The sequence below is a fragment of the Labeo rohita genome, chromosome 24 (genome assembly GCF_022985175.1).
Source record: "Labeo rohita strain BAU-BD-2019 chromosome 24, IGBB_LRoh.1.0, whole genome shotgun sequence".
In the NCBI taxonomy this organism is placed as follows: Eukaryota; Metazoa; Chordata; class Actinopteri; order Cypriniformes; family Cyprinidae; genus Labeo; species Labeo rohita.
In genome coordinates this window covers 5,951,870-5,972,885 of record NC_066892.1, presented here as the reverse complement: position 1 = coordinate 5,972,885, position 21,016 = coordinate 5,951,870, and the positions used below count along the sequence as shown (strand labels likewise).

General features: G+C 39.7%; 1 protein-coding gene across 1 annotated transcript; it reads right to left on the bottom strand.

Moving 5' to 3' along the window:
• Positions 1–3,035: 3,035 nt before the first annotated feature.
• On the bottom strand, positions 3,036–11,307 carry zgc:195173 (uncharacterized protein LOC792613 homolog). The gene is given in 6 exon segments (XM_051098555.1): positions 3,036–3,219; positions 3,753–3,854; positions 4,660–4,662; positions 8,572–8,679; positions 10,966–11,068; positions 11,070–11,307. Coding segments are annotated over 6 exon segments (492 nt in total). The 5' UTR covers positions 11,159–11,307; the 3' UTR covers positions 3,036–3,132.
• Positions 11,308–21,016: the final 9,709 nt, after the last annotated feature.

The window sequence follows — 21,016 nt, the reverse complement described above, 5'->3', positions numbered from 1 at the left end:
TCTCTCCACCTGGGGGACCTCCGTATACCCCCTCGCTGGACCGCCATCGAGGGTGGTGAGGGACGGGAAGTTAGCGTGCCGTGAACGAGCCGACAGAGGGGCTTTCCACGACTTCGTCAACTCCTCATGCACTTCCGGGAAAAACGGGACCGGGGAGGAACGTGGCCTTGAGTCACGCCCACCCAGGAACCAGTCATCCAGCCTTGAAGGCTCAGGGCTGGGCGGGGGAACCCACACAACCCCAATCTCCTTGGCTGCCCGTTTTAGTGCGGCGGCCATTTCGGCGTCCGCCACAGACTGAGACTCTCCCGCCGAAGCGGCAAGTTCAGCCGTGACGTCAGCCTCTGACGGCTCTCCCTCCGATGCTACAGACTCCACCTTTCCCTCAGCAGGAGCCCCGAACAAAAGATCCAGCCCATACTGAGACGAGCTTTCAAAATCGTCCTGAGACTCGATCGGCGGGCACACAGGGTGAACGGTTTGCGAGGACGTACCCGGCAAAACGTCGTCCCCCTGCCGCTCTTGTTCAACGCACATCGCTGCGGCCTCGTACCCGGAAGTAGAAGGACCGGAGCGGGAAGCAGTTGAATGGCGCCGCGGCTTCTTCGAAAAGAACGCGGCCCGAGAGCGGAGCGTGCCCAAGGGCATGTCCTCGCAGTACTGACAGTCCCCATTAACGAACGCTGCTTCAGCATGCTCACGCCCCAAGCACTGAACACAGCGATCGTGCCGATCGTTAGGGGAAAGGTAGAAACCGCAACCAGTTGGACACGGACGGAAAGGCATAGTGAAACACACAATCCGCCCGTGGAGCTCTTTTAGAGAAAATTTGCTCAATTAGAGGAAAATCTTCTCCTGAAGATCGCCGTCGACGCACCCAGGGGAACTCTCACAACACGAGCCGTGTCAGAGAGGGAGAGACCGCTGTCTGTGCCGTAGATCCAACGACGAGAGAGGTGAATGTTGCTGCTTCTCACAGAGAGACGCTGCATTCGGCTCCGAAGAACAGAACGAGTGAGCAGATGCACACGCTGCCCTTTTATACCCGGCCGCCCGGGGGCGTGGCCAGCTATGCAAATCTGCACACCCAATTTTCATTGGCCTTTCTCAAAACTGTCAGAGGTGTTTGGGCTCTCAAGAGCGACCCCTAGTGTCGTACACTACTCGACACAACTCGGAGTGTACGACAGATAGGGAACTGTATTTAAAGGCTCTCTCCTGTTACCAAGCCAACAATCCAGGTAAGACTCTTCCCTTCACTGCTTTTTTTCCCCTACACTGTTATATAGCTTCACCCAGGAGATTAATTTCATTCTGTGTACACCAATATATAATGTACATTAATATGTTAATCTATATTCTGATATTTATTTACAGCTTTGACAGATTCATTTTCTCTCTGTTTCCTTCCCAGTGCTGTGAGTTGTGTTCTTAACTTAATATATACATTATGTTTGATTGCAGAATTTTGTTATGTGCCAATTCTTAACTCTGACTGTGACTTAACTGTGTTGAGGACATCTAATATATTTCTTATATTTTTTCTGGGAAGCAATTAAAAGATGAAGGGGCTGATCAAGAAGTTTGTTTTGGTCACACTACTTCTCCAGCTGTGCCTATGTATGCACCAAACAGTGAGTGACAGTTTATTCCATCTGTTCTTGATATGCACTTTTTGTCCACATACAGAAAAAAGCACCTCTAGTTAACTTATTTAAATTATATAAATATATATTTTTTTACAGCCTAAACTTGGAGATATTCTTAAATTTGATCGCAAGTTTCCTTGTACAGACAAAACTCTGTACAGTCACTATGCTATATTTGTTGGCAACAGTCCCATACCAGGAAAAAAGACTGGCGAGGATATTTTTGAGATGACAAGTATAATATTGCAGTTTTAAAAAAAACATTTTGTGTTTTATTTCTAGTGTAAGTCTTCTAAGCATGTTATTGTCTTTTGACAGAAGTGGGTCTTAAAAGTGGCTGCAGATTTAGTAAACTAAAAGAAGATTTTACCATTTCCAATTACAAAGATGACACTTTACCGCCGCGTAGTGAAAAGGAGATTACTATGGACATTGAAAATTTGCTAAAAACCTGTGGAAAATGGACACCTCTAAACACATGTGAACACATTGCCACAGAAGTTCGATATGGTGACCTCCACAGACAGTGCAATCAGGTCTGCTAAAAAATACTGTAGTAAATGATTAACACATTATATGCCACCTTAATATCATCGTAAACTTTATGATTTCCATTAGTGTAAAACTTTATTCAATACAATAATATGATGAAAGTTTGTGAGCCATTAAGAGCTGTCAATACATTGAGAAGTCAAAACATTTATTCAAAATTTCTTAGAGCCTTTGTAAGTAGCTATTTCTGAAAAAGTATATGTTACTAATTGGGTTTTTTGTTTTTTTAGCCAAACACTGCTGCGGAACCAGTATGCACATTTATCAACCAGATGGAGAAAAAACTGAATGGCAGAAGAAGAAGATCCAAGTATCTGCATGCTGCTGCTGCTGCTGCATGAGAATCTCAACATTACTATATTTTGTTAATTGCAAACAAGGTATTAATAAAAGACTATGCATTCAGTGTTTGTCCTGAGTGTTGTAGACAAACAACTGCAGAATACATACATACAGTACATACATACACACACGGACAGAGAGAGAGAGAGAGAGAAAGGTGTTGCCCTTTAAACAAATCAGCTCATGCCACACAATCATTCTTATTTACTTACTTCAGAAAATTATGAACTTTTTTTTTTTTTTGCTTTAATTTATCTATGTAATTACAAAGTAGAAAATATTCTATTAAATATGAACAAAAGCCTGTTCAAATGAATGTTCAAGGAACAAAACTAATACATTTATTTAGCAAATGTTTATTAACCTCATATCATTTGTATTTTACTTTGCAATCTGTTGCTTCCAACAAAACAGGACATAACATAATTCATTCAAGTGCACAAAATCAAATGACACTAATTTTAGATGCATAGAGAAGTGCAGAATATTTTCCATCTTTCTTTAAGATAAACAGTGTGAAGTTGCTCTGTGGTGTAACCAAAACCTAGACCAAAAAGTGATATGAAAGATAGGTGATATGTTGCGTCCTCTATGGCTTCTTTGATGACAGAAGAGATGGAGATCCGTTAGCGTAGCTCATTTTGTTGCAATGTTCAACTCTCGTTTTCAACAAGTCCTGAAATGAGAATTTTTGATGATTTAAAAAGGTTGAGACCAAACATTAAACACATATCCTCCAACTGCTGTAAAAAGAAATGTTTTTTATAATTTTAGGACAGATTTATTTTAATACAGAATGAAAGCACAGGAATCATGGCACAACAAACAAACAATTAAATAAAATAAAAATAAGTTTTTCTTTTTCAAAACAATAGATAGTGGATCCGATTTTCTTTCAGTGAACAGGGTGGAGGGATTTGATTTCCTGGAAATTACACTGCAATGTTACATAAAAATTGGACCATTTTATCAAACGTGCCTGACTTCAGTTTATTTTATAATATTATAAGACATAAATTATAATATTACAATATTAAATGTGTGTCCCCTCACCCCACCACCCTCCATGAATTTCGACATAGAAAATACATAAGCTCTTATTTGGCTCACTTTAAACACATCAAGTCCAACAGGACACAGCCTGTTTGCAATGTTTAGTTTGGAACAAATTGTTCTACGTGATGTTTACATGCATGTGGGATGAATGACCTGTGTGAGCTGCGGTATGTGAATACAGTGAACGTAAGGCATCGGGTCTCTCTGGATCTCTCCAGCGTAGGTCTTATAGCAGATTCCACAGTCAATCAGAGGCTATGACCAGACATATGACAAACATCACTTCTCCTTCAGGAACTCGAGCTGCGTCGAAAACGCTATGGGAACACCTCCAGCGTGACCACGCTCTGAAACACGTGTGCATACAGTCCAATGGAGAAGCGAGACGTCACAGGCGGGGTGACGTAGAGACCAGGAAGCTTAAAAGCACGTGCGTTGCATGCAGCCGGCAGCTTCTGTCTTTCAGCAAGCGCTCTGTGTGTGTGTCACTCTGTTTTTTGTGCTAGTTTGCACAGCTTTTATTTGAGAGTGTCACTATGTCCTACAAAGCATTCTTACGAATATAAGCAGCGGCATTTTAGACTGTGTGTTCCTCTCTGCCTGCGCTATTTCGGGTGGCGATACACACAGTCTATTTGTTGTCTGTTTGGGAGCGAAGCATGGGAGTCAGTTCTCGAGGGAGCTGACTGCCCGCATTTGTGTTCCCCGCGTCTCAGCTTCTGATCTACGGACAGGTTAGAGACGGGTCCGCCCTATCTCTGCCTTTCTCCCTAGATCTAGCGCTCTCTTTCTGGGTTCGGAAGCCCACGCTGCGGTCCTTCCCCCTTTGAATGAGAGCTCGCGGCGAAGCGGGCTGCATCAGCTCTCGAGGGAGTTGACGGCCCGCGCTCTCGCTGCGTACACTCGCTCTCGGAGGGAGTCTTCGTGAGCTTCCCCGCGGCTCAAGTCCCGCTTTTGCCGAGGCAGAGCAGTGACTGTGACCGTGAGGATCGCACATAGATCTACGGACGGGTTAGAGACGGGTCCGCCCTATCTCTGCCTTTCTCCCTAGATCTAGCACTCTCTTTCTGGGTTCGGAAGCCCGCGCTGCGGTCCTTCCCCCTTTGAATGAAAGCTCGTGGCGAAGCGGGCTGCATCAGCTCTCGAGGGCTCTCTTCGAGGAGGCATCCTTCGTGAGCTTCCCCGCGACTGCGGCCGTGGGGATCGCAGCATAGATCTGTGAACGGGTTAGAGACGGGTCCGCCCTCTCTCTGCCTTTCTCCTTAGATCTAGAGCTCTCTCTCGGGGTTCGGAAGCCCGCGCTGCGGTTCTTCCCCCTCTGAGTGAGAGCTCGCGCTGCTGCGGCTATCTTTCTCTGAGGAGATTGATGCTGTCCGCATATGAGCTGACTGCATTTTAGATCACTCGTTTCTACCTGCTCTCTCTTTTAAAGAATAAACAAATAAATAACAGGAACGGGGATTAAAGCGATTTATGTGTGGTTTGTTCGGGAGATGAGCATGTACAGTCCGCCCTTGAGGGGGTGGGCTGTGTTCATTCATAAATGTGTTCAAAAAAACGTGCATTTTGAATGTTTAGCTCTTCTTCCATTGTTATTTAATTATGATGAATTACATTTATTTACTGCACTCTCACCCTGTACTTTCGCTAAGTGTGTGGATGCTGCTTAAAAAAAAGTGGCTTAGCTGTGGCTGCCAGGGCACCTGTATACTGAATCTTATTGACATTTTGTCAGTATTAGCTCATTCTGAGCATGGGCGGTGCGGCATCGAGATGTCGTCCTCGCCCATATGAAAGAACTGGGGTTGTGACTGAACGCAGAGAAAAGTGTGCTTTCTCCATTACAGAGAACCACTTATCTAGGCGTGGTGTGGGATCGACCACGATGCAGGCATGTCTTTTTCCTGCTCGGATCGAGTCATCCTCGCGGCAGTCAAGAGAGTGAAAGTAGGCACTCACTGTGAAGCAGTTTTATAACTGCTGGGTCTGATGGCAGCTGTGTCCAACGTGATACCTTTTGGCCTGCTGTACATGAGACCCCTGCAGTGGTGTCTCAAGACCAAGGGGGTTCTCCCTGAGGGGAAACCTGCTTTGCATGATCAAGGTCACACGGCGATGCCTACGTGCCTTGGACATGTGGAGACCTTGGTTCTTGTCTCAAGGCCCGGTGCTGGGAGCTCCTTGTCGCCGCGTATGCTAGCAACGGATGCATCCCTCACCGGTTGGGGAGTGGTCATGAGTGGCCACCCCGCCCGCGGTCTGTGGAGCGGTCACCATCCAGTTTGGCACTTCAGCTTCCTGGAGATGCTGGCCGTGTTTCAGGTTTTGAAGCACTTTCACCCAGACCTATGAGACTATGGTCCTGACTCCTATGGTCCAGGACCTCTGAGGTCAGGCCCTACTGGGGAAGGGCGTGGTCCACCGCATTCTTCGGTGCCCGTCTCTCCTCTGTGCCCTCGGGAGATTAGCCTGCCAACCCAATCTCCAGCGAGCCCACACCTCAGTCTTCCGCCCGGAAACGCAGCGGAGCTGGGGAGCTCCCCACCCCCACAGCTGGTACTTCATTGTTCCAAAGAAGGAGGGGGAGGTTGTGTTCAGATCTGAAGAACGCATAACTCCACATATCCATCCTTCAACACAGGAAGTTCCTGAGGTTCGCTTTGGGGGCAAAGCGTACCAGTGTTGGGTTCTTTCGTCCAGCCTTGCACTCTCACCCCGCACTTTCACCAAGTGTGTGGATGCTGCTCTGGCTCCTCTGGATTCCAGGGCATCCGCATACTGATCTATATCAACGATTGTTGATAATAGATCGTTTCAGAGCTTTGGGGGTTCGACATCGAGATGTCGTTCTCGCTCATATGAAAGTGTTGGGGTTGAGACTGAACGCCAAGAAAAGTGTGCTTTCTCCATTACAGAGAACCACTTATCTGGGCGTAGTGTGGGATTTGACCACGATGCAGGCACATCTGTCACCTGCTCGGATTGAGTCAATCCTCACTGCAGCCGTGAGAGTGAGAAAAGGCCGGTCACTCACTGTAAAGCAGTTTCAACTGCTGGGTCTGATGGCAGCTGTGTCCAACGTGATACCTTTTGGCCTGCTGTACACGAGACCCCTACAGTGGTGGCTCAGGACCAACGGTTCTCCCCAAGGGGAAACCCATTTCACACATCAAGGTCATGCGGTGGTACCTATGTGCCTTGGACATGTGGAGGAAGTCTTGGTTCCTGTCTCAGGGCCCGGTGCAGGGAGCTCCTTGTTGCCACGTAATGCTAGCGATGGATGCGTCCCTCACTGGTTGGGGAGCGGTCATGGACGGCCACCCTGCCCATGGTCTGTGGAGTGACCGCCGTCTCACTTGGCATATCACTGCCTGGAGATGCTGGCCGTGTTTCAGGCTCTGAAACACTTCCTCCCAGACCTAAGAGACCGCCATGTGCTGGTGCGCACCGACAACACAGCGGTGGTCTACTTCATCAACCACCAGGGAGGTCTGCGTCGCGCCCCTTGTACAAGCTGGCGCACCAGAACCTTGTGTGGTCCCAGGACAAACTCCTCTCGCTGAGAGCAGTTCATATTCCTGGGCATCTCAACTTGGAAGCAGACATTCTGCCGAGGCAGGGGCCGAGGCCCGGGGAATGGATGCTTCACCCAGAGGTGTTGAAGCAGATTTGGAGAGCGTTTTGCCAGGCTCAGGTGGACCTCTTTGTGAGAGTTAGACATCGCAATGTCCCCTCTGGGGCTGGATGCCATGGTATAGACGTGGTTGAGGCTTCGTCCGTATGCCTATCCCCAATTGCTCTGCTCCCAGGAGTTCTGGAGAGAGTGTGCCATTTTTTCCCTCGCCGGAGTTTTGGAAGTTGTGGGTGTGCCCCTGAGGGGGCACACCTCATAGCTTCCGGTCTCTCAACTGAGGTTGTTGAGACCATCCTCCAATCCAGAGCTCCCTCCTCGAGGAAACTGTACGCCCTGAAGTGGAAACCTTTCACTTCATGGTGTGGAGACCGCCAGCAGGACTCAGTTAACTGCCCAGTTGGTACAGTGCTGGGGTTTCTGCAGGATCGGTTCTCCACAGGGTTAGCCCACTCCACCCTGAAGGTCTACGTGGCGGCTATTTCGGCCTACCACGCCCCTCTGGGTGGCTCCTCAGTGGGTAGGAACCCCCTCGTTACACGTTTCCTCCGCGGTGCGCTGAGGCCTAGGCCTCTGGCCAGGTGTAGCTTTGCTAAGTGTGGTCGGGATGCTATTTCATAGCCTCGAGTCCTCTGACCCTCCCTTCTTGGGGGTCAAGGCTCTCTTTTCTTAAGTTGGCTTCAGAATGCTGTGGAATGTCCACCCCTTTGACTTTAAGTTTCTTTCCTGGACTTGTGCCACTCCTGGCTCTTTTTCTCTCGCCCTAGCTGTGCTCTTCCACACTAGGCAGAGATTTGAAGTCTGGTGGCGTGGGCATCTTATTCCCATAGCGTTTTCGACGCAGCTCGAGTTCCTGAAGGGGAACGTCTCAGGTTACGTATGTAACCATGGTTCCCCGAGGGAACGAGACGCTGCGTCTCGGGCCATACTTCCGGCATCCCTGCAGCGCTTGCTTCTCTATTCAGAAGCTGCCGGCTGCATGCACCACACGTGCTTTTAAGCTTCCTGGTCTCTACGTCACCCCGCCTGTGGCGTCTCTCTTCTCCATTGGACTGTATGCACACGTGTTTCAGAGCGTGGTCATGCTGGAGGCGTTCCCATAGCGTTTTCAACGCAGCGTCTCATTCCCTTGGGGAACCATGGTTACATACGTAACCTGAGACATTTCATACCAACACATTTTAGCTTAATTTAATACTGTAAAGATGAAATAACAGAATAATTTAGCATATGCACCAATGCATTTTATCTTTACATCATGCATTTTCATATAAGAAGCAATATAAAGCAGTACAATTATGTGAAGTGCATTTCAAGCTATGCAATTCTGCAGGAACTTGCGTCATTTCTGAAAGCACATTTAGTCAGGTTTGGATTCGCAGTCCCTTTAGGGCATCTGGTGGGTTTAAGGTGGAAGTGATGGTAGATATAACTAACACCAAAACTACCCTACAATAAACCAGGTTATGAGATATCAGAACTTCAAAGCACATCAGCATTATTTGTATAAAAGATAATTGTGACCCTGGACCACAAAACCAGTCTTAAGTAGCACGGGTATATTTAGCAATAACAAGAAATACACTGTATGAGTCAAAATGATCAATTTTTATTTTATGGCAAAAATCATTAGGATATTAAGGAAAGATCATGTTCCTTGAATATATTTTGTAAATTTCCCACCATAAATGTATCAAAACTTAATTTTTGATTAGTAATATGCTTTGCCAATAACTTAATTTGGACAACTTTAAAGGCAATTTTTTAATATTTAGTTTTTTCTGCACCCTCAGATTCCTGATTTTCAAATATTTGTATCTCGGCCAAATAAAGCTTATTCAGCTTTCAAATGATGTATAAATGTCAATAATAAAAAAAAAAGACCCTTATGACAGGTTTTGTGGTTCAGGGTCACAAATCACACTTTAGTCCATCCCATTGTTTAAAGGTTTTAAAGGAGAAGTCCACGTCCAGAACAACAATTTACTAATAATTTACTCACCTCCTTGTCACCCAAGATATTCATGTCTTTTTGTTTTCAGTCGTGAAGAAATTATGGTTTTTGAGGAATGCGTTCAGGATTTTTCCATATAATGAACTTCACTGGTGCCCCGATTTTGAACTTCCAAAATGTAGTTTAAATGCAGCTTCAAAGGGCTCTAAACGATCCCAGCCGATGAAGAAGGGTCTTATAGTGAAACAAATGTTTTGGGGTTTTTTTAGAAAAAAAAAAAACAGTATATTTTTTAAGCACAAAAACTTGTGTTGCACTAGCTCTGGCATGCGCATACATAACGCTACGTACTATCGAATCAGTTTGAAAGGTCACCTGGAATGTAGGCGGAACCACAGACCCAGTGTTTACAAAGCGAACGTGCAAAGACTAAGAAAGTGCAAGTAAGTCAAACGCTGTTTACAAACAAAAAGGTACAACAATGTCGGACGATTCTGAAGTTGTAGGAGAAAATGATTTTTCGCCATACTCTACCTTTTTGAGCCGGAGTACACAGATGATGAACTTAGATGCGATTCGTAGTGTCGTAAATGCGCATCCCAGAGCCTGTGCTACACAAGATTTTGTGTTTAAAAAGTATACAAATTGTAATTAAAAAAAAAAAATGACTGATCGTTTCGCTAGATAAGACCCTTCTTCCTCGGCTGGGATCATTTAGAGCCCTTTGAAGCTGCATTTAAACTACATTTTGGAAGTTCAAAATCAGGGCACCAATGAAGTCCATTATATGGAGAAAAATCCTAAAATTTTTTCTCAAAAACCATAATTCTTTACGACGGAAGACAGAAAGACATGAACATCTTGGATGACAAGGGGGTGAGTAAATTATTTGTGAATTGTTGTTCTGGAAGTGGACTTCTCCTTTAAGTCAAGCCTCTACAATCCGGTCATTTTGACCTGGAAACTTTTTTGAGGTTTTGAGTGAAATTTACCAAAATTATCTACAAATAATGTTTCTTTTTCCTCAAAAAACTGAAGAGCAGATCAATAAGGACTATGATCAGTCAGCTCCAAAAATAAATACAAAACCTGTGCTAAATAAAAAAAAAACAAGTTGACCAAAAGATTGAATCCAAAATTTGGTGATAATATTTACAAGCTATTTTTTAAAAGGCCAGTCATAGTTTTAAGACACATTAAAGCTCAGCATTATTTAATGAACAAAAAAAAAAAAAATCAGACTTCAGTCCATCCCTTTGGTCAAATGTTTCTGTAACTCGGATATGAATATCACCAAAATAAAAATGGATTTAAAATAACCCTCGTGTTGCGATTTGGTCATTTTGAGGATTTTCTTTTCTTACCTTGTTACTCCTTATCAAAAATGACTAAAATTGCTTATAAATTTGAGTTTTTGAGTGAAATTTTCCAAAAATTATCCACAAATAATGCTTTTTTACCTCAAAAAAAATTGAGGAGCAGATCAATAAGGTCTATGATCAGTCAACTCCAAAAATAAATACAAAACCTGTGCAAACCGAAATAAAAGTTGACGAAAAGATTGAATCCAAAATTTGGTGATAATATCACATTAATGATTACAAGCTATTTTTAAAAGGCCAGTCATTGTTGACTGGGAATCCCAAATTAGGTAACATTTTTTTTAGCACAACTTAGGGGTTAACAACGTAAAACACTGCCGTTTAAAATCACAAAAGGCATTTTATATGTAATAAACCTAAAACTGAATTACTTTTAAAGTGCAAAAAAAGGATACTTACATCGATGTCAGATTTGTCCAAACTCTTGAAGAACAGAAAAATGCTTTTGATCGTCTAGTGCGAGTTGACTTGTTCCACAGCCAGTTCAACACCTTTCCTGTATTTCAGAAAGCTTGCTGAGATCCTCCTGCACCTCCGTTGAGTCCAGAAAGACTCCAGCGCTGACCAGGACGAGGAACAGAAACACAGCCATCTTTGCACAATCCAGAAAACCCTTCAGACTAACGTATCTTTCAGTTACACAGAGTTACAAAGTTGTAAAACTTCAAAAGACTGTGAACAGTAATGGACTTGTTGAGTCTAAATCAGCGTACAGGACGGAGCGAGAGAATAGAGGGAGAGATTGTGCAGTCAGGGGATGTTTTTGTGGGGTGAGTCCTTTTCTCTTTTGTCTTTGTGTTTTTGCTTTCACATATACAATTAATGAACAAAATACTACATTATATTAGTCAAAATGTTTAAACAATATGCTATCATGAGTTTCAGCACACAAACATAACTTAAATACAAGTCAGTGAGCTCTGTAGGCAGGACTGGATGTGATCCATCTTGACATACTGACCAGTTGGGTCATGAAATGATTAACAAAGAGTGAAAAATTGCCTTCCCATTAAAGATTTCATTAGAACTGTTTGTTAATAATATTTATTTGTATTAAAGGAATAGTTCACTCACAAGAGTCATCCAGGATGTAGATGAATTTGTTTGTTTCATCAAAACAGATTTGGAGAAATGTAGCATTACATCACTTTCTCACCAACGGATGCTCTGTAGTGAATGGGTGCCGTCAGAATGAGAGTGATAAAAACATCACAATAATCCACAAGTAATCCACACCACCCCAGTACATCAATTAACATCTTGTGAAGCAAAAACTGGCATGTTTGTAGAAATACATCCATTATTAAGTATTTTAGGTGGAAGCATTTGGAATAGATTTGTTTTATACAAACATGCAGATTTTCACTTAATAAGACATTAACTAATAGCCTGGAGTGGTGTGGATTATTGTGATGTTTTTATCAGCTGTTTGGACTCCCGGTTTGACGGCACCCATTCACTGCAGAAGATCAATTGGTGAGCAAGTGATGTAATGCTACATTTCTCCAAATCTGTTCTGATGAAGAAACAAACTCATTTGGGAATATACTGCATTGAGGAAAACAAAACAAAACAAGCATTAGTAATGTCTTGTTTCAAAACTGTATTTATTAAGAAAGATGTTTACAAAATACAATAATTTCTTTTTAATGCATTACAGTAATTAACATGAACTATGAGAAAATATTTTTACACCATTTATGAACCTTTGTTAAAGTCCCCCATAGTCAAATTTTTTATCTCTTAAAACTGATCTCCGATCATCAAAATGACATATTTAAATGCTTGTTCCTGTGAAAAAATTTTTCTCATGCCTTAAAGGGGTCATTGGATGCAAACTTCACTTTTTCATGTAATGTGTGCTGGCAGTGTATGTACAAATCCACCCTATAATGATATGCAGTGGTTTTTAATTAATCTGTAAAAATAATATCCCCTTTTTCAAATCGAGCCGTTCTCAGATGCCTGTCGGTGTGCCGTCACACCCACAGAGGCCGTTGATTGACATGAGCTCTTACCTTAGACCAGCTGTCACAGTCCAGTAACTTTCCTTGTTTTGATGCCGGAGCAGGGATGTAAATTATACAAGAATATCTCCGATTGAGCGATTGAGGTGTTGTGTTGCTGGATGTAATAATGAACATAGCGGTCGTCATTTACTCCCGACATCTGAGCCGCTGAAGATGCAGTGGATTACGTTTGTTTGTGAATGGAATGCGCCTCCGGATCTACATATATCCATCTATGTTCATGCAAATCATTCATGTTCCAGCTTCACTTACAGCAGAAGTGAGTATAAGCGTTTTTATGAATCTTTGCGATCGCCTTACCTCATAAGGTGGTAGTTAGGAAGTTTAGCGGCTAAACGAGGCTAAAGTAAACAAGCTCGTCAGTCCACAGAGAGAAGAGAGGGGCGGGATGAGCAGAGCTCATTTGCATTTAAAGGAACAACCCCTTAGAATGAGATGATTTTTGCAGAGCTCGTTTTGACAAGGTAAAAAGGGTGTTGTTTTACAAAACCATTGAGAATTTTTAATCAAAGTATATTAGAGATTTTTCATTAAGACCCTAAAGAATCATATCAACTTGTGGAAAATGGGCATCCGATGACCCCTTTAAAACAACTTGAATGTAACTCTACCCCCCCTTGTCTCATTTACTATACGCGGATCTATGAATGTACAAATTTTACACTGTTGCTGCGGGTACTTTTCAAGTTAGCGGTTAGCGCCTAGCAGTTGTGCTCTATTTAATGCTCTACATGTTGTATTTAATATTTGGTTTTGTGCTGATAATCCTATTGGTATATTTTGCATGCTAATGATCCTTTGACGTGATCGGTTACGTTTGTGACGTAGCAGAAAAAAAGGGCTGATTCAAACGGCATTTCTGGGACAGCCTTTGGGAAACTACAGCTTTAAGGAGAAAATACTTAGCAATGGTGTTGATTAATGGACTGGCACATGTCTAAAATCATATTAAAAACACTGCATACACAAATAAACAAGATTAAAATCTTGATTTTCACTACAGGGAGACTTTAATGTTAGTTCATAAAAACACTATTGTTCATATTAGTTCACAGTGCATTAACTCATGTCAAAAGATACAACTTTTGATTTTACTAATGTATTCACAAATGTAGAACTAATAAATGCTGCAGAAATATTGTTTCTTGTTAGTTTATGTTGACCAGTGAAACTTAATTGGAAAGCATTACCTTTTTAATTTTAGTGAGACAATATTAAAGCACATACAAAAAAGGTATACGTTTATTTGAAGCTGCATATAAAGTGATACTTATTGCATAATTTATATGTTCTTTTAAATACATGCAGCTATGGATATAATGCATTTTAATATTTAGCTGGTTTATACCTTTAAAGAATATACACTACCAGTCGAAAGTATTTGCACAGTAAAATTCATAATGTTTTTCTCTTTTGCTCACCAAGGCTGCATTTATTTGATCCAAAATACAGAAATATTTTTGCTATTTAAAATATCTGCTTTCTATTTGAACATGTTGCAAATTGTAATTTATTCTTGTGATCAAAGCTGAATTTTCAGCATCATTACTCCAGTCTTCAAATATTAGATATCAGAATATTAGAAGGATCATTTGACTGGAGTAATGATGCTAAAAATTCAGCTTTGAAAGCACAGGAATAAATTACGTTTTAAAATATATTCAAATAGAAAACAGTTATTTTAAATTGTAAAAAATATTTCAAAATGTTACTGTTTTTGCTGTACTTTGGATCAAATAAATGCAGGCTTGGTGAGCAGAAGAGACTTCCATTCAAAAACTTTTGACTCGTGGTGTATATAACCTGGCATACTGTAATAAAACCATATTCACAATTCATTCTATTTAAGAATTCTGTTTTTTAATGAATATATGATGTTAAAGAAATAGCATTACTCATAATATCTGAAAAACAAATAAAAGAACAGTGCAAAAAATCTGCAGTGTGACTGATACCTATTAATGAATTCAAAAAATTATTAACAGTGATATTAAGGATATGTAATACAGAATGTTTAATCCTCTGTCTTCTTTGAAGCCAGGAGAGTTGGAGATCCAGCAGAGTAGCTCATTGCGTTGCAGTGTTCAACTCTCTTTTTCAACAAGTCCTGAAATGAAAATTACAGATAATGTTCAATGATTTCAACAAATAGGACGGTTTTCTTATAAAAGCACAGAACAAAGAATATAAGTAGCAAATAAATGAAAATAAAAAAAAATAAATAAAAACAATATAATAATAAAAAATAAATAAAATAAAATTAGTTTAAAGTTTTTCCTAAATAATGAACAGTGGATTCGATATTCTTAAAGTTAACAAAGCGGTGGGATGAGGGCTCTGATTTCCTAGAAATGCAATATTGCACAATGCAGTTTCTTTGAAAATGGAAACTTCATCAAATGTGTCTGATTTCAGTTTCTCTTCTTTGCTTTTGTAGTATTAAAAAAGGTGTTGAAACAGGAAAAATGAAACTAGACAATCCAAAAAGTTCAAATTTAGCTAGTTTCAGTGCAACAGTAAAGTATATTCATGAATTTTGTATGAGATAGAAAAGCTCTTGTTCAAAAGTTCACTTTAAACACATCAACAGCATAGCTGCATATCAAGTCCAACAGTTCACAGCCTGTTTGCAATGTTTATTTTGGAACAAATCTCTATGTGATGTTTACATGCATTTGGGATGAATGACCTGTGTGAGCTGCGGTTTGTGAATACAGTGAACGTAAGGCGTTGGGTTGCTCTGGATCTCTCCAGCGTAGGTCTTATAGCAGATTCCACAGTCAATCAGAGGCTATGAACAGACATATGACAAACATCACTTTCATACCAACACATTTTAGCTTAATTTAATACTGTAAAGATGAAATAACAGAATAATTTAGCATATGCACCAATGCATGTTATCTTTACATCATGCATTTTCACATAAGAAGCAATATAAAGCAATACAATTATGTGAAGTGCATTTCAAGCTATGCAATTCTGTAGGAACTTACTCTGTCATTTCTGAAAGCACATTTAGTCGGGTTTGGATCCGCAGTCCCTTTAGGGCATCTGGTGGGTTTAAGGTAGAAGTGATGGTAGAGATAACTAACACCAAAACCACCCTACAATAAACCACGTTATGAGATGTCAGAACTTCAAAGCACATCAGCAGATAATTGTGACTCTGGACCACAAAACCAGTCTTAAGTAGCACAAATATATTTGTAGCAATAGCCAACAATACATTGTTTTTATGCCAAAAATCATTAGGATATTAAGTAATGATCAAGTTCCATGAAAATATTTTTTACATTTCCTACCATAAATATATCAAACTTAATTTTTGATTAGTAATATGCATTGCCAAGAACTTAATTTGGACAACTTAAGGTGATTTTTTTCAATATTTTGATTATTCTGCACCCTCAGATTGCAGATTTTCAAATAGTTGTATCTCAGCCAAGTAAAGCTTGTTTATTCAGCTTTCAGATGATGTATAAATCTAAATTAAAAAAAAAAAAAAAAAGACCCTTATGACTGGTTTTGTAGTCCACGGTCACAAATCACATTTCAGTCCATCCCTTTGTTTAAAGGATTTAACTCAACCCTCTTGTTGCAATCCAGATATTTTGACCTGGAAAAAATATTCTTTTTTGAATTTTCCAAAATTATCCACAAATAATGTTTTTTGGGTTTTTTTCCACTCAAAAAAATTGGGGAGTAGATCAATATGATCAATCAGCTCCAAAAATAAATACAAAACCTGTGCTAAGTGAAAGAAAACAAGTTGACCAAAAGATTGAATCCAAAATGTAGTGATAAAATCACATTAATGTGAGATTTACAAGCTATTTTTTAAAAGGCTAGTCATAATTTTAAGGCACATTAAAGCTCAGCATTGTTTCGATGAACAAAAAGATAAATCAGACTTCAGTCCATCCCTTTGGTTAAATGTTTCTGTAACTCAGGTATGAATAAAATGCATTTAACGTAACCCTCATGTTGTGATCTGGTCATTTTGACCTGAAAAAAAAATATTTTTCCTGGTTTATGTTATATCGAATTGGACTAAAACTTACTGACACACAAGATTTTTAGGATTTTCTTTTCTCACCTTGTTACTTCTTATCAAAAATGACTAAAAATTGCTTAGAAATTCGAGTTTGAGTGAAAATTGGCTAAATGATCCACAAATAATGCTTATTTTTACTCAAAAACTGAGCAGATTAATAAGGACTATGATCAGTCAGCTCCAAAAATAAATACAAAACCTGTGCTAAGTGGGGAAAAAAAAAACAAGTTGACCAAACATTGAATCCAAAATTTGCTGATAATATCACATTCATGTAAGATTTACAAACTATTTTTAAAAGGCCAGTCATAATTGTAAGGCACATTAAAGCTCAGCATTGTTTCAATGAACAAGAAGATAAATCAGACTTCAGTCCATCCCTTTGGTCAAATGTTTCTGTAACTCAGATATGACTCTCACCAAAATAAAAATGCATTTAAAAGAACCCTCATGTTGCGATTTGGTCATTTTGTGAATTTTCTTTTCTAACCTGACTACTCCTTATCAAAAATGACTAAAATTGCTTATAAATTCAAATGAAATTCTCCAAAATTATCCACAAATAATGCCTTTTTTTCCCCTCAAAAAAATGAAGGAGCAGATCAGTAAGGTCTATGATCAGTCAGCTCCACAAATAAATACAAAACCTGTGCAAACTGAAATAAAAGTTGAAAAAAAGATTGAATCCAAAATTTGGTGATAATATCACATTAATGACATTTACAAGCTATTTTTAAAAAGCCGGTCATTGTTGACTGGGAATCCCAAATTAGGTAATGTTTTTTTTTAGCACAACTTAGGGGTTAACAACGTAAAACACTGCTGTTTAAAATCACAAAATGATTTTTATGAGTAATAAACCTAAAATTAAATTACTTTTAACCTGCAAAAAGAAGGTAAGTTAGAAAAAACATTAAAAAAAGGATACTTACATCGATATCAGATTTCTCCAGACTCTTTAAAAATAGAAAAACGCTTTTGATCGACTGATGCGAGTTGACTTGTTCCACAGCCAGTTCAACACCTTTCCTGTAGTTTTCAGAAAGCTTGCTGAGATCCTCCTGCGCCTCTGTTGAGTCCAAAAAGACTCCAGCGCTGACCAGGACGAGGAACAGAAACACAGCCATCTTTGCACAATCCAGAAAACCCTTCAGACTAACGTATCTTTCAGTTACACAGAGTTACAAAGTTGCAAAACTTCAGAAGAATGTAAACAGTAATGGACTTGTTGAGTCTAAATCAGCGTACAGGACGGAGCGAGAGAATAGAGGGAGAGATTGTGCAATCAGAGAATGTTTTTGTGGGGTGAGTCCTTTTCTCTTTTGTCTTTGTGTTTTTGCTTTCACATACAGGGAATGTAAAATCAGGCAGTCTGAGCGAGCGGACTGCCATCCAGTGGAGAACAAACACTAAAAACTAAAGATTAATCAACAAAATACTACATTATATCAGTCAAAATCTTTAAACAATATGCTATCATGAGTTTCAGCACACAAAGATAACCTAAATACAAGTCAGTGAACTCTGTAGGCGGGACTGGATGTGATCCAGCTCGACATACTGACTAGTTGGGTCATGAAATGATTAACAAAAGAGTGAAAAATTAGATTTCATTAGAACTGTTTGGTAATAATATTTATTCATATTAAAGGAATAGTTCACTCATAAGAGTCACTCACCCTTAGGTCATCCAAGATGTAGATGAGTTGTATCTTCATCAAAACAGATTTGGAGAAATGTAGCATCACATCACTTTCTCACCAACGGATGGTTGCCGGGTGCCGTCAGAATGAGAGTCCAAACAGCTGCTAAAAACATGACAATAATCCACACCACTCCAGTACATCAGTTAACATCTTGTGAAGCAAAAAACTGGCGTGTTTGTAAGAAATACATCCATTATTAAGTATTTTACTTAAGCAACGTTTTGATGCTAAAACTGTCTTAAAAATGGATTTGTTTTATACAAACATGCAGATTTTCACTTAAGACATTAAAGAACAACAGAACAACAATTTACAAATAATTTACTCAGCCCCTTGTCATCCAAGTCTTTCTGTCTTCAGTCGTAAGGAAATTATGGTTTTTGAGGAAAGCATTTCAGGATTTTTTTGCATATAATGGACTGATATCTTGCCCCGAATTTGAACTTCTAAAATGTAGTTTAAATGCAGCTTCAAAGGGCTCTAAATGATCCCTCTAAATGAGCCGAGGAAGAAGGGTCTTATCTAGCGAAACTATCGGTCATTGTTTTCGAAAAATAAAAATTAGTATACTTTTTAAGCACAAAAGCTCACGTAGCACAGGCTCTGGGATGCGCATCCACGAATTGTTCTTGAACGATTCGTTCATTTTGAACGAATCTTTAATGTGACTCAGGAAGAACGAGTCGTCTTGGGGAGTGATTCGTTCAGTCGCACATGCGCAACATCCTATTAGGTTCTGTACTGGAATTAGTTCACCTGTTTCGAGTCTTCGGGTTTTTCGAGTCGTTCGTTCATCTTATGGGGCTGTCACGTGATGCTGATTTTGCTAAAATTAACAAAATGAAAGATTCGTTCATTTTGCTGAACGAGACTCAAAGGTCCGAGTCGGTAAAATGATCTGAACTTCCCATCACTACTACAAATCACGTCTAAGTTCATCGTCTGTGTAAGGTAGAGTATGTCGAAAAACTCCATGTTATTCTCTCCTACAACTTCAGAATCGTCCGACATTGTTGTACCTTTTTGTTTGTAAACAGCGTTTGAATTACTTGCACTTTCTTAGTCTTTGCGCGTTTGCTTTGTAAACACTGGCTCTGTAGTTCCTCCTAAGTTCCGCGTGACCTTTTGACTTGATTCAATAGTACGTGAACGTGCATCCCAGAGCCTGTGATACACAAGCTTTTCTGTTTAAAAAGTATACAAATGTTTATTTTCCGGAAAAAAATGACATATCATTTTGCTAGATAAGACCCTTCTTCCTCAGCTGGGATCATTTAGAGCAGTGGTTCCCAACCACGTTCCTGGAGGCCCCCCAACACTGCATGTTTTCCGTGTCTCCTTAATCAAACACACCTGATTCAGATAATCGGCTCATTAGAGACTCTAAGACCTGAAATGGGTGTGTCAGACAAAGGAGAGACGCAGTGGTTGGGAACCACTGATTTAGAGCCCTTTGAAGCTGCATTTAAACTACATCTGCATTTAAACTACATCTGCATTTAAACTACATTTTGGAAGTTCAAAATTCAGGGCACCAGAGAAGTCCATTATATGGAGAAAAATCCTGAAATGTTTTCCTCAAAAACCATAATTTCTTCACGACTGAAGACAGAAAGACATGAACATCTTGGATGACAAGGGAGTGAGTAAATTATTTGTGAATTGTTGTTCTGGAAGTGGACTTCTCCTTTAACTAATAGACTGGAGTGGTGTGGATTATTTGTGGATTATTGTGATGTTTTTATCAGCTGTTTGGACTCCCGGTTTGACAGCACCCATTCACTGCAGAAGATCAATTGGTGAGCAAGTGATGTAATGCTACATTTCTCCAAATCTGTTCTGATGAAGAAACAAACTCATTTGGAAATATACTGCATTGAGGAAAACAAAACAAAACAAGCATTAGTAATGTGTTGTTCCAAAATTGTATTTATTAAGAAAAATGTTTAGAAAATACAATAATATCTTTTTAATGCATTACAGTACCATGCAAATGTAAAAACCATATTTTTATAATCATACATTTTTTTTATTCATTTTAGTTCATAGTGCATTAACTCATGTTAACAGATACAACTTTTGATCACAAATGTAGAACTAATAAATGCTGCAGAAATATTGTTTCTTGTTAGTTCATGTGAACTAACGTTACCTTTTTAATTTTAGTGAGGTAATATTAAAGCACATACAAAAAAAGGTAAAAGTTTATTTGAAGCTGCATATAAAGTCATAATTATTGCAATGTCTTACAGTCATTTATATGTTCTTTTTAATACATGCAGCTATGGATATAATGCATTTTAATATTTACCTGGTTTATACCTTTAAAGAATATACACTACCAGTCAAAAACAGTTTTATACTGTTTTTTTCTGTTCAGTATTCTCTTCTGCTCATCAAGCCTGCATTTATTTGATCTAAAATACAGCACAAGCAGTAATATTGTGAAATATTTTTACTATTTAAAATATCTGCTTTTTATTTGAATATATTGCAAATTGTAATTTATTCCTGTGATCACAGCTGAATTTTCCGTATCATTACTCCAGTCTTCAGTGTCACGTGATCCTTCAAAATCATTCTGGTATGCTGATTTGCTGTTAAAAAAAAAAAAAAAAACATTATAAAAAAATATTATTATTATTATCAGATATAAA